General features: G+C 39.9%; 1 protein-coding gene across 2 annotated transcripts in view; it reads left to right on the top strand.

Annotated features, from left to right (window-relative positions):
• TCTEX1D1 (Tctex1 domain containing 1) overlaps positions 1-12,998 on the top strand; it is a 28,986-nt gene extending 15,988 nt beyond the window's left edge. The window contains exons 4-6 of one of the 2 annotated variants that reach the window (XM_021093440.1): positions 4,772-4,863; positions 11,450-11,574; positions 12,416-12,998. In XM_021093440.1, coding sequence (XP_020949099.1) covers positions 4,772-4,863; positions 11,450-11,574; positions 12,416-12,619 — 421 coding nt within the window. In that variant the 3' untranslated portion in view covers positions 12,620-12,998. The remainder of the gene's footprint in view (positions 1-4,771; positions 4,864-11,449; positions 11,575-12,415) is intronic. The other variant, NM_001243355.1, reaches the window with a different exon arrangement.

Genomic DNA, 13,208 nt, shown 5'->3' with positions numbered 1-13,208 from the left:
TATTGTGAACTGATTTCATGCAGTTATTTCCACATCCAGGCTAATTCCATGTGTCCTAAGCGATAGTACATGTGATTCCAGGTGGTCACTGGAATTTACATTGGTCACAAATTGTTACTCCTCTCTCTAGAATAATATATTTGGTTCGTTCAGTGTTTTCACCAGCAGTTCACGCTGGGCTTTCAGTTTTCCTGCTTTTACTTTTAAACTCCCTTCCTTCCTAGAACTTTACAACTCTCTTGGACATATTTTGCCAATTGAGATCCTCTTCCTTCGTAAATGCCAACACACAGATGAAACACATAGACAGCAAAAACATTACTCACATTCAACAAAAAAGGCTACAGCATTCCATTCACAATGAGATCATGTATCTGGAAGGACTGTGATTATAAACTAAGGAAGGCCTGGTCTTAGAAAACTGAAACTCATTCACATGTAATGTTGTGAAATACACTCAATAAATTTATTGTGCTATGTCTACAGCCCCGATAATTAAAATTATAAATTTGCTCTTTGAAGCATCTTCAGTTTTTAATCTTCAAAAATTTCAAAGGGCTTGCATAAAGCTTTTATCCATATAAAATATGCCCAAGCTTTTCTTAGCCAATATTCTGAACTGACATTGATTACTGAAAGCACTTTTAATATTTTGTCTTCATTTTTCTTTTTTCAAGAAATAAATAACTTGTTTTTTTCTGTTTCGCTTATTCTTCTCTTTTCTCTCTCCCTTTCCCCAAGCCATCTCAATCTAATACAGAAGCTATTGGATATCAGTTTTGAAAAACACCATAAATAGAGTTTCTTAAAAAGTAAAAATTTCCTGTAATCTACCATGAAGTTATTATAGTCCTGGTGATACATGGTCAGTCTTCCAATGTACAGAAATCAATAGACGATCAAATACTTTTCTCTACATGATAAGAGAAGCCAGGTTTCTAACAATATATCTGAAATCTCACTCCCCAAAATTCCATCTCTTCCACAAAATTAACTTCAAGTTTTATGCTCTATGACTTGCAGCATCCCACTTCCAAACACTAGATCAGTTAAAATTTATATCAGTTATATCTAATGCTTCTTAGAATAATACTTTTAAAAAGAAAACAAAAACAGTGGCACAAACAAAATAGAAATATATTTTTTTCTTACATGTAAGACATCTGAAAGAAGCAGCTCAGGGGCCTGGTCTTCTAGCTTCCTGATCTGTAATCCATAAGGTCATCTCAGGACTCAAGATAGCTGCTGAGTTCTTGCCATCATATCCACATTCCAGTCATAAACTAGCCCCTGTTGGTTGAGTTATTTTGATTGAATTAATTCTCTCCGAACGTTCACCCCTGGACCTCCATTGGTAGCTCAGCAGGTTAAGGATCCAGGGTTGTCACTACAGCAGCTTGGGTCCCTGCTGTGATGCAGGTTCTATCCCTGGCCCAGGAACTTCCCTATGCTGTGGGCTCAGCCAAAAAAAAAAAAAAAAAAGGAATTTTCACCCCTAACTTCCACTTACATCTCATTGGCTCACAAGCCACATGACCCCAAGAGCACCAAAGAGTCCAAGAATTTGTCTTTAGTTTGGAAAGACATATTCCCACGAACTTCGGGTTCTGCTAACAATGAAGAGAACACTGGAAAGCAAAAGACAGTCCCTGCCACGATGGCTGTGACAGTATTCTTTATAATGATGGAGCATTAAAGACAATCTAAATGGCCTGAAGAATATATGGTTAAATAAAATGCAGTATATTCATATATTAAATACTGTCTTGATATTGAAAATATGCATGTAGAATACTCTCTTTTGGCATAGAACATTATCTAGTATACATTTCTGAGTTAAAAAAAAAACCACCTATCATATGATCCAGTATGTAAGATCATATCTGAAGTTTTTTTAAATATTAAGAGTAGTTAGGTAGGCATTCCCCTGGTGGCTCAGCAAGTTACAAACCCGACTAGTATCCATAAGGATGTGGGTTCAATCCCTGACCTCGCTCAGTGGGTTAAGGATCTGGTGTTGCCATGAGCTGTGGTAAAGGTCACAGATGTAGCTCGGATCTGGCATTGCTGTGTCTGTGGCGTAGGCCAGCATCTGCAGCTCCGATTCAACCCCTAGCCTGAGAACCTCCATATGCTGAAAGTGCAGCCCTAAAAAAAAAAGCAAAAATCGCTGAGGTTGGTAAATTATTGTGTAATTTTTCTTTGTTCTTTATACTTTCCTGTGCATTTTGAACTTTGTACAATGAATATACACTGTTGACAGAATACTGTAGAAGTAAAAAGACACTGAATGAAATCGTCTTAAGTATTTCAAAAAAAGTCACTCTGAAAAACTTTCTATTTTTGCATGTCCATCTTCATCCAGGGGGTTTTAAGTTGCCCTTATGACACTTACTAACTTCATACTGATAATATTATAAAGTGCACTCTTTTAGTAACATGGCTATTGCAATAGTAAGGACTATTTGTAAAAATCCTTGTTTGCTTTTTTTGTCTCAGACTTCTAACTCCTACTAATTTGAGTTTTGTACCAACTGTCTTCCTTTCTTATATGAGTTTTTAATATGGCATTTAGTAGAAAAAATAGAGAGTTCCCACTGCAGCTCCGCAGGTTAGGAGCCCATCGTGGTCTCCATGAGGATGTGGGTTCAATCCCTGGCCTCGCTCAGCGGGTTGCAGATCCAGCATGGCCACAAGCTATGGCATAGGTCACAGATGTGGCTCTGATCCAGTGTGGCCATGGCTGAGGTGTAGGCCAGCAGGTGCAGCTCTGATTCGAACTCTAGCCTGGGAACTTCCATAGGCCGCACGTGCAGCTCTAAAAAAAAAAAAAATAAAGAAAGAAAAAGAAGGTTTTATTAACGCCTTCTTAGGTTTGTGTGAGTAAATTTTAGTTGTAGCAATTAATTATTTCAGGTAGTCATTGCCCCTACTTCCATTCTGTCAGATACGATCTTGTGTGAAACTTTGTCCCTAAAAGGTAAATAGAACATTTGAAATCTAAGTCTGCCTTTCCCATGTGTATGATGTTAATATCTTTGTCCAGTTCCCTTTATCACTGAAATGAGCGGAATAATGATTCTTTTATTTACTTCAAAGAGTATTATAAAGGTAAAATGAGATAATTGGTGGAAAATGTTTTGCAAAATGAAAAGTAGCATATACAATTTGGGTCAGGCTGGCTTATCTTAGAATCAAGGGGCTTACTGCAATATGGGGATTTCTAAGCAAACGCTATCATCTTTGGTGCTGCCCACAACACCTGCAGCCAATGTGGCTAAACAGATTGGTTGCTACTTCAAAGGGCAGCAGAAAATTGAGGGAAGCAGGTGTTACAAGAATGAAGACTAACTCTAATCCAGAAATCCATCATGGAAAAGCAGCCATAATTCCTTGCATCACTTTCCAGGGTTGGGTGGGTAAGCCTTAATTTATTGGGTAAATTGTATTAAAGGATTTTTAAAAATATAATATCCTTGATGTTCTTAAAATAGCAATTTTCAAGAAGCTCACTAATTCCCAACAGCTCAGAACTAAGTATTTAAAATTCCTTGCAGAGATAAAAAAAAATCCCAAAAGATTAAGAACAAAAATCTCATTCTCATCTAATTAAAGCAAAAACATGGCATGCTTATAAAAGTAGTCACTGAAAACACACACACGCGTACACAGGTGTGTGCATGCTCGCAAACACATACACACTATTATATTCTTTGAAATGACATCTGTCTTAACCTCCGTTTTCACAGGTGGAGAGAATTGGGGTAAAGATCTGAGACTGACATTAGTGAAAGTTGAATTTCCTCTGATTACATTGAATAAATAGTCCTGGAGGGGCTTTAGGGGTTACTCTTTGCTTGGGTCTCTTGTTCAGCACCTGGATAAGCTTCTATCACCTTGGTAACCAAGTCAAAACCCTTTTTTTAATGTTGAAAAGGGTGGTTGATGCTTACTGATTATGAGCATTTGGGTGACTTGCGGTTTCTCTCATGATGCCCATGAGTTTCTCATTTTTCTTTTTTCTAAGAAGGGATTTTGTGAGGTACACTTAATAGTAAACTCCCATGTATATAGAGAGCTTGTTTCCCAACATTTTAAGCTTCCTCATATAATCCCCAGCCCCTTTTGTGAGTTTTGTCCACTTGGAGGAGAGCCTTTGCATCTGTGGTAAAGAGGCAATTGACAATAGCTTTGGAAACATACATAGCGGTCCCTCAGTATCCATGAGGCGTTTGTTTCCGGAGCCAGTTTGGGTACCAAAATCCGTGGATGCTCAAGTCCCTTATGTAAAATGGCAAAGTATAGTTGGCCCTCAGTATCTGCGGGTTCTGCATCCACGGATTTAACCAACTGAAATCCGCGATTGGTCAAATCCTATACACACTCTGTTACCCCAGAGACAGAACAACCCATGAACACTTTAGTGATAATCAAATGCCCCAGGCACTGCACTGGGCTTCAACCACTATATGGAGGCCAGCTCCAAGTCACTTCTCTACTCCCATGTTATTTTCACCTCTAAAATGTTTTAGGCGTTAATTACATCACTTAAAGACTTTAAGTCTTTAATTTAGACTTAAATTACAATATAATTTTTGTATAAATAAAAATTACATATTTACATGAGACTTGTTTGAAATTTTCTTGGAGAAAACATAAAACTTTTGTAACACTTTTGCTGAAAGCAGAGTTGTGCTTTGTTATTGTTGTTATAATTTTGTCATTATAATTGTTATAATATTATTGAAATTGGTTTTCTCCTTGCTTTTAGCTCTGTGAGTACAGTCTCTTATATGGATGAACCTAGCCAGCGTGAAGATGCCTCTCGCCTCATAGTTCAGATGGAAAATACCTATCAGTTGGGTATGTTATTTTGTCACTCCCTCCTAATTAAAATGTCTAATCTCATGAATGATATTTACTTAAAATACTATATGATAACCTGGCATCTTCAATGCTAGCACAATATATCTTAATTAATTTGATACTGCTTTAATTTCTTCCTCTGCAAAATGAGACTGGTATCCATTGCCTACTTTTCTTTATCAGTATTTCCTAAATACCAAGCAATTCACTGGTTGGCACGGAGGTGTGGTGTATATTACTGAATCACTGGGTATTTCCAGGTTATCTTGAGTTAAATGAAAGAGATATGCATTAAAGATTTTTTCAAACAAAACCAATCAAGGTTGCTGGTAAGTGGAGAAAAAAGCCTTCAAGGCAAAGGCAAATGACTCCTGGTCCCCTGTTAACCAAGATGTTTATCCCTTCCCACAGAGGTTTTGGATCTCTGAAAACAAAAATATTTGCACCTGCTCCTATATTCCAGGTGGAGTCCACAGTGACTGTCATTCCCCATTCACGTTTCCTCACAGAATTACTTGTTCTCTCTAAATGTGTACTGCCCACTATTATCTGGATCCATACATAATTACCGCCAAAAAGAAATTCCACAGAGACTTACCAATGGCCAAAGGAAGACACCATGGGCCAGAGTGGTTTCATCTGTGGCCAGTTAACCTCAAGAAAATTATACACCATCAGCAGATCCCATTAGGCCTTCCAGCCAGTTTTCTACAGTAATCCCCAAGGCAACATGGATTATAAGGCTCCTTAATTAGTCTGTCTACCGGTATTTTCACAGTGCCTTTGTTAGACAACTAATATTCCTGCCATACCACATACATTTATTCTCCTTCTGGTAACCTTCCCAGGTTTCCTTTAGGGGAGCCCCACCACTGCCATCATTACCACTTTTGGTCCATAGCATCCTGCTAAAGCTGACACTGCCTTCAGAGATGTAGCAGTGACTGATCTGGGGATGGTACACAACCCTTTGATTGATCAGGCCCATCAAAGTCTTTGAGATTCAATTCGGAAAATGTTGTTTGGGCTGTTGAAGAAGCAGATCAGACCCTGAAACCTGAAAGAAAGTGAGGACCATGGCAGCTTTTGTCATCTTTTCCCCACAGGAAGCCTGACACCAAGCCCTAAATCCAGCTGCATATCCTTAGATTTCCACAAGATAAAGTAGTTGAAATAGGAAACCCAGTTTCTTCTTCATAAGGATATGTTTTCATAACACATTTCCAATCATCTAATCCGTTTTAGAAGTACTGAGTATTGAACCAAGTGAGAAAAGTAATTTTAGAAATACCTTAGGATAAATTATTTTCCATATTTTCTTTCAAAAAGTCATGTGCATTATTCTTTTTTTGATTAAAGCCTTTCATACTTGACAATTCATCTTTTAAGCACTCAAGTCGCAATTTTGTGAAGAATCAAAAACTTACTTCTGCTTGTTTCTGGGTTTATTTTGCATATGAAAGGTACTTTGTGAACCTCTGGAAAAGATTTTCTCATATCTATAAATACAATACTGACCAGAAGAGTGAAGAAAAAAAAAGTCAATCACCAGTATTACTGTGTTTATTTTTTCACATCTACTCAATAATATTTGCATCATCTAAACACATTTTAAATGTTAGCATGTTTGGAGTTCCCGTCGTAGCGCAGTGGTTAACAAATCCGACTAGGAACCATGAGGTTGCGGGTTCGGTCCCTGCCCTTGCTCAGTGGGTTAACGATCCGGCGTTGCCGTGAGCTGTGGTGTAGGTTGCAGACACGGCTCGGATCCCGCGTTGCTGTGGCTCTGGCGTAGGCTGGTGGCTACAGCTCCGATTTGACCCCTAGCCTGGGAACCTCCATATGCCGTGGGAGCGGCCCAAGAAATAGCAAAAAAAAAAAAAGACAAAAAATTTAAAAAAAGTAAAAATAAAAATAAAATAAAAAATAAATGTTAGCATGTTTGCCCTCCCTTTCTCTTTTCCCTTTCTTTCTTTCTTTGCTTTTTAGAGCTAAACTCATGGCATATGAACATTCCCAGGATAGGGGTCGAGTTGGAGCTACAGCTGCCAGCCACAGCCACAGCTGCCAGCCACAGCAAAGCAGGATCTGAGCAGCATCTGAGACCTATACCACAGCTCACAAAAACACCAGATCACCAACCCACTGAGCAAGGCCAGGGATCAAACCCACATCCTCACGGACTCTAGTCAGATGTGTTTCCTCTGCGCCACATGGGGAACTCCTGTCCTCCCTTTAACTGACTGATTATAGCCACCAAAAACGAAATGAAACATGAGCATAATTAAGGAAAGAAAAAAGGGAACGGAAGACTTGAAATGTTTCTTATAACAAAAGCCATTTACATCTTCCTATTAAGTACAGAAACATGAGTACAGAGGAATATACAGGCTGAACGAGTCAATGTCTATGAATCTGAATACTCATTTTACCACTTTCTAAATAAATGATGTTTTTGCAAGGTATTCCACCTCCTTGAATCTCAGTTTCTTCATCTGTAAGTAGGGATAATAGTCCGCACATCATAAGGATGGGAGAATTAAGTGAAGTGTTTGATCTAAGTTGCTTCCCCATTCGGTATGTGATTGCTTCTCAAAATGACTGTTCCGGGACGTCACCTTAGCTCATGAGGAATAAAAGCCTTCTGTGGCATTCCCTGTAAGTTCCTGGTAAATATAGGATGCATTCTGCATAGGACTTTTTCTGGGGCAATGACAATAGAGCTACGTGATTCTTTAAGAACACTGCTTGTGAGTCGCACGCCAGACAAGGGCTGTTGGTGGCCATCTTTGCTGCCACATTAACACAGCCCACCTGACAATGAAGCCAACATAGTGAAAAGTAGAATCTAAAGACAGAGAGAGAGACATTGTTTGAGCTCAACCTCCATGAGATGATAAGGCTTTGTCATCAGGTGCTTTGTTGGGCAGAGCCTGCCAGTCTCTTAGGGATGACTTTGCTCCACCCTATCTATAGAGTCCTTTCCACCTGACCTCCCTACCTGCACCCTCACCCATCTTGCTGCCTTCTCAGCAGGACCAGTTCCTATCTCTTCACTCAGAGTGAGGCAGCAAAAATAACAGCAACAACACAAATAAGAAGAAATATCTCCTGAGTGGCTTTGTTTGTGTGGCAGGCACTGTTCTGCGCGTTTTAACTATTTCACCTCATTTAATCCCAACAAAAAGCAATATGTGGTCATTCTTATTAGTATCCTAATTTGGAAAGCTAAGATACAGATATATTAAATAACCAAATTTTTTGTCTGTTCTTTCTTAAATCTACTTATGTGGACAGGGCTTTTTTTTTTTTTTTTTTCCTATTTTTTCCCCATCCTGATCCTTCTTCAGGTCTTTGCTTTTTGATATCCAAAAGCATTCTTTCCTCCTAAAGAAAAAAAAAATTGCTCTAAAAAAAGAAAAGACTGTAGGCATTCACACGAGTCCACTCTGAAAGCTTTGGGAGCTTTGTTCCAAAGCCGAACACTGATGCTTTCTCTCTGCCTCTCAGAATCCCAGCCTGAGTGAGGCAATGGATTATTCTGGCTGTATAGGGCCGAGGTCACAAAGAAGTGAGAAAAAAAACATTGACTACTATGTTTTAAATTTTCTTCAGAGTAGAATCTAGTTAATTAGATTTCTTTAAAAAACGAAGCAAAGTACAGAAAGGACATTGGTGCAGCTGGACTGTGGGAGTTGCTGGACCCCAGGACTCAGGATTCTGTCTTTTTAGCACTAAACTGTGTATAGGTTTCCTCTGTCACTGAGACCTGGCTTCCTTCCCACCGTGAGCAACATGACCTCCAGCATTTCCTCAGGGTCACATGTCATAATTTTTGCCACCAGAAAGAGTTTGACTCCCTGCCCCCCACCTACACCCCAATTGCAGTTTAAAATATAAATTCCAACAAAGAACTCCAATTGGCCGGACTTGGAGTGAGTCTACCCAGAGCCAATCAAGCATGACCTGGACGTGCTCAGAGGAGGTGATGACAGATCTTAAAAAGCACATGGTTTGGGTGGAAAGAGGATCAGTTCCTTCCCTTTGGGAAATGCTGTTCCCAAATGACAGGGAGGTCGACCAGGTGGACAAATATCTGCACTAAAGGAATTTGCCATTTTGTGAAGGGAATGGTGCGTACAGGCACGGTAATATGAGGCCAGATGACATTCAAGGTGAATGATATATGTCAAGTTAAGATAAATGCAGCCTGAGTGCTCGGTGGGAAGGAATGAAAAAGAGAGGTACCAATCTAGAGGCTATAATCTATTTTAATTTAGTCTGAGCTGGTAGTATCATTTATCAATTTCTTCAATAGAGAGAAACCACCCTCAAAATTAGCCTCATTTCACTAGAGTAGGCAAGTGGAAATCTTCTAAAAAGTCCACAGGATGGGTACACAGTAGGTATCTAAAGCATTGCCTCCAGGGGCTGGTGCTTTATCCCTGAGCCAATGAAGCAGGAGCAATCAGGACCAATCCGTCAGAGTTTTATAACTGCTTGTCATTCCCCTGAAGGCCAGAGATTCCTGCTGACAACATGCTGGGGTTCATGATCATACTCACCAACTCAGAAGTTTCTGTTCTACACGTCCAGATTCATTCCCCATGCTGACTTTAATTGAACAATTTATACATAATTATTAAAATACAAATACTATTTATTGAGCCCCAGGAGAGTGACCTACCTTAACCCTAAGCATGGGCTGTCACCTTCCTGTTAAGTTCAGCCGTCAGGAAACCTCAGCAGGGAGTGAGAAGAGAGGAGTGTGAACTCCTACCTGTGGTTTCATCTCTGGCTGTTTGCATCCATCAACAGAAGGACACAAGTGCTCTCAAGGGAGCCCTCTCCACGTGGCTCTTTTGGGATCTGCTGAGGTTGGGGTAGAGATTAGAATGGGGGCAATGCTCTCACTTTCATTATCCAAGGGGGCTCTACACTTTCCTTCCTAACTTCCTACATCCTGCTCAGATTTTCCCAACGAGTCTCTTTATTAAGTTCTCCTAGAATTATCCTAACTTTAGTGTGCGAAATATTTCCTTAGACCCTGATACAGTCAACAAAAATAAGCCTTTAAAAAATACTGATGAATATTAAAATAGAATTGGGTATAATTCTTCACCCATATCAACTTAGCAAATAATGATGGAGCCTCTGTACACTAGGCCCTGGGCACGTGCTCATGTTGTGCAATGACAGAGGTGAGGAGGAGGTTAATATTCCTGGGGGGTACAGCTAAGATTCCTGGGATGCAGGATGAGATGCAGCCGAAGCTTTTCCTCTGAAAGTGGGTTAAACATGGTTAAGAATTTAGGCTCTCAAGTGAGATAAACCAGGGAGTACATCCGAGCCCTACCACTGTGTGATTCAAGGCAAGTTATCCAATGGATTTAAACCTCTGTTTTCCCATCTGTGAAGCGGGAATAATGGTAAGCTTTTCCCATCTGTGAAGTGGGAATAATGGTAAGATTTACTGGGAGATTCTACATACAAGGAAATAAATACAAAATACTTATCATGGTGGCTAACATGAGAACATACTCAATAAAAGCAGCTGTCATTTGTCCTGTGGTTATTATCTATAAAATGTTTAATTCTATTTAAATTCAGAAACCATACCATAAATAATTTATTATGCCTTTGGCATTACGTTCGATTCTCAGGAGGGTACAATCTGATCCAGCTTACCATTTGAGGGGAGGAAGGCAAGTATCAGGTGGATTAGGAGCCAGGACAGCAGGGGACACTCAGCACTTTGGGTGCACAGAGAAGCAAGGGCTGGTTTTTACCTGAGGAGAGGAGGAAGGCTACCTGAAGCAGAAGGCATCTGAACTGGCCTTGAACACGAGTGGATATTTCTCAGATGAGGAAGAGTTCCCACTGTGGCTCAGTGGGATGTGGGTTCACTCCCTGGCCTCGCTCAGTGGGTTAAGGATCCGGCGTTGCTGTGGCTGGAGCATAGGCCAGCAGCTGCCAGTCCGATTTGACCCCTAGCCTGGGAACTTCCGTATGCCACAGGTGCAGCCCTAAAAAGCAAAAAATAAAGAAAGAAATGAAAAGAAGAGCAGATGTACACAAGTATTCCTTAAAGGACAGGTGAAGCCCATGGTGCTGAAGCAGTCATCGCGGAAAAAGCAGCAATGGTCAAAGAAGAGGCTGTAGGTTGGGTAGGAGCTGAACTTTTGACTTTGCCAAGGAGCTCCTGGGGTCAGTTGTACTGTGGTAGATAGATTGGTGGGGGGAGATGTAAGATTGGTGGGTCCAGTTAGAAAGATATTGACACTTTGAAGTGAGTCAGTAGTAGTGGGAACTGGAAGGAAGATGCTTCCAATGTCAAGCCTCAGTGGCACTGAACACACCTGTTAGGTAGTCTGATAAATGCATGAGTCCCCTGTCCTCCTCCTCCATCAGAGAGCTTCACTGGAAACCAGATCAGGACAACTTTTTTTTTTTCCCTTAAATAGAAGCCACCCAGAAGAGTAAATGCCTTTCCATGTTTCAGTCCTCTTTGGATGTAAGTGACGGGGTGGGAAAGTGTGATTTGAAATTATTTCTTTGAAAGCGATTTCGTCTGTATTTTCAGGTCCTACCAAACATTTTCCTGTGGTTATCGTCGATCACATTCTGAAAGATGTGTTAACTAACTACCTACAAGAAGAACGATATGAACCAGAGTTCTGTAAACAGATGACCAAGACGATTTCTGAGGTATACCTGTGATTTCCCAAAGTGTTAACTATGACTAGAATATTTGCTAAAAGCACAACCCCCTACTTTTTGATGAAGACAGTTACTTTGCAGTAGCAGTAAAACTGCTGATTTTTTATTTTATGCAAATATTCATGAGGTCATATACCATATTGCGTGGGTGTAAAAAGCCTTTGTCTCAACCAATTCTTACGTGCATCGTTTGCATGTATTCTGTTCAGAAAATGTATAAAACTGCCCAATCTGTTTAAAATTTTTTATTGTAAAAGAAACCATATTTTAATGATCATTTTCTCTTCGAGGCACCTTCTTTGTATGTCGTCAAATACAAACGTGGTGCCCTTCAAATACACTAGTTCCATTTTTATCACCTAAAGTGCTGGCACGCCATCATCCTTGCTGCACTTTTTTAAATAACAAACTCTGTAATAAGCATTTATGAGTAGTCATATTACAGGAAACTTCAGATATGTGCTCTCTTAATTAGACGTGAGCAGGATGGTGTAACTCTAAGGCCAACATTTTTGAAGGGAGGTCATCTCAGCATAGGTCTTCAAATAAAGTGATAAAGCCATTGAATTCTGTTCTCAGGATTGTCATTTTCCCCTGTGCTTTAGAACATGTAGATTTCTTGCTGGTGCGATCCTTTGGTCCCTAAATGTCCTATCTGGTGAGGATGGTGCTTGCAGAAAATCATAGCTCCCATTTTACAGCAATTACTGAAAGTCTTCACGTCATGATTTTTTCTGAAATTAAATCCACAATATTTGTGATGAAAATTAAGACTCTGTAAGTTTCAACATGACGAAGTGAGGACCTTTTATTTTCTTTTAATTTCTAGGTTATTAAAGCCCAGGTCAAGGACTTGATGATTCCACGGTATAAGCTAATTGTGGTGGTTCATATTGGACAACTGAATAGCCAGAGCCTACTCATTGCAAGCAGATGCCTCTGGGATCCTAAAAATGATAATTTTTCATCATACCTTTTCAGAAATTCTTCTCTCTTTGCCCTTGCAAATGTCTATTCAGTTTACTTGGAGTGATGGATAACCAGACATCTAGTCCTTACTTTTTAAATCAAGAAATAGACTATATCTATGTACACGAGTTTCACTGCTCAAGTGTTTGAGAAAGAAACAACACTAATATTTCAAACAACTAAGAGCTTCGGGAATTTTTCATACTCTTGTCAGAATTGGTGAAGGGAAAGTGGCACGAGAAAGAATTTTGTTTATCCAAAGAAGGAACTAAGTCTTTGTTCTGCTGGATTGTTTTTCATAGACATAGATTCTTATTAAATATTACTTTGGGTACTAATTATTTTAATTACTCTTTAGATGGAGAGTTGGAATTCCATGCTTTTTGTTTGTTTGTTTTTGTTTTTATCTTTTTAGGGCCATACCTGTGGCACTTGGAGGTTCCCAGGCTAAGTGTTGAATCAGAGCTGCAGCTACTGGCCTAAGCCACGACCACAGCAATGCCAGATTTGAGCCACATCTGCGACCTACACCACAGCTCACGGCAACACCAGATCCTTTAACCCACTGAGCGAGGCCAGGGAGCGAACCTGTATCTTCTTGGATGCTAGTCAGATTCGTTTCTGCTGAGCCACAGTGGGAACTGCCCATGCAT

This window comes from Sus scrofa, chromosome 6 (assembly GCF_000003025.6).
Source record: "Sus scrofa isolate TJ Tabasco breed Duroc chromosome 6, Sscrofa11.1, whole genome shotgun sequence".
Taxonomy (NCBI): domain Eukaryota; kingdom Metazoa; phylum Chordata; class Mammalia; order Artiodactyla; family Suidae; genus Sus; species Sus scrofa.
Note: the sequence above shows the minus strand (reverse complement) of the source record. Positions and strands in the feature narration are given on the sequence as shown.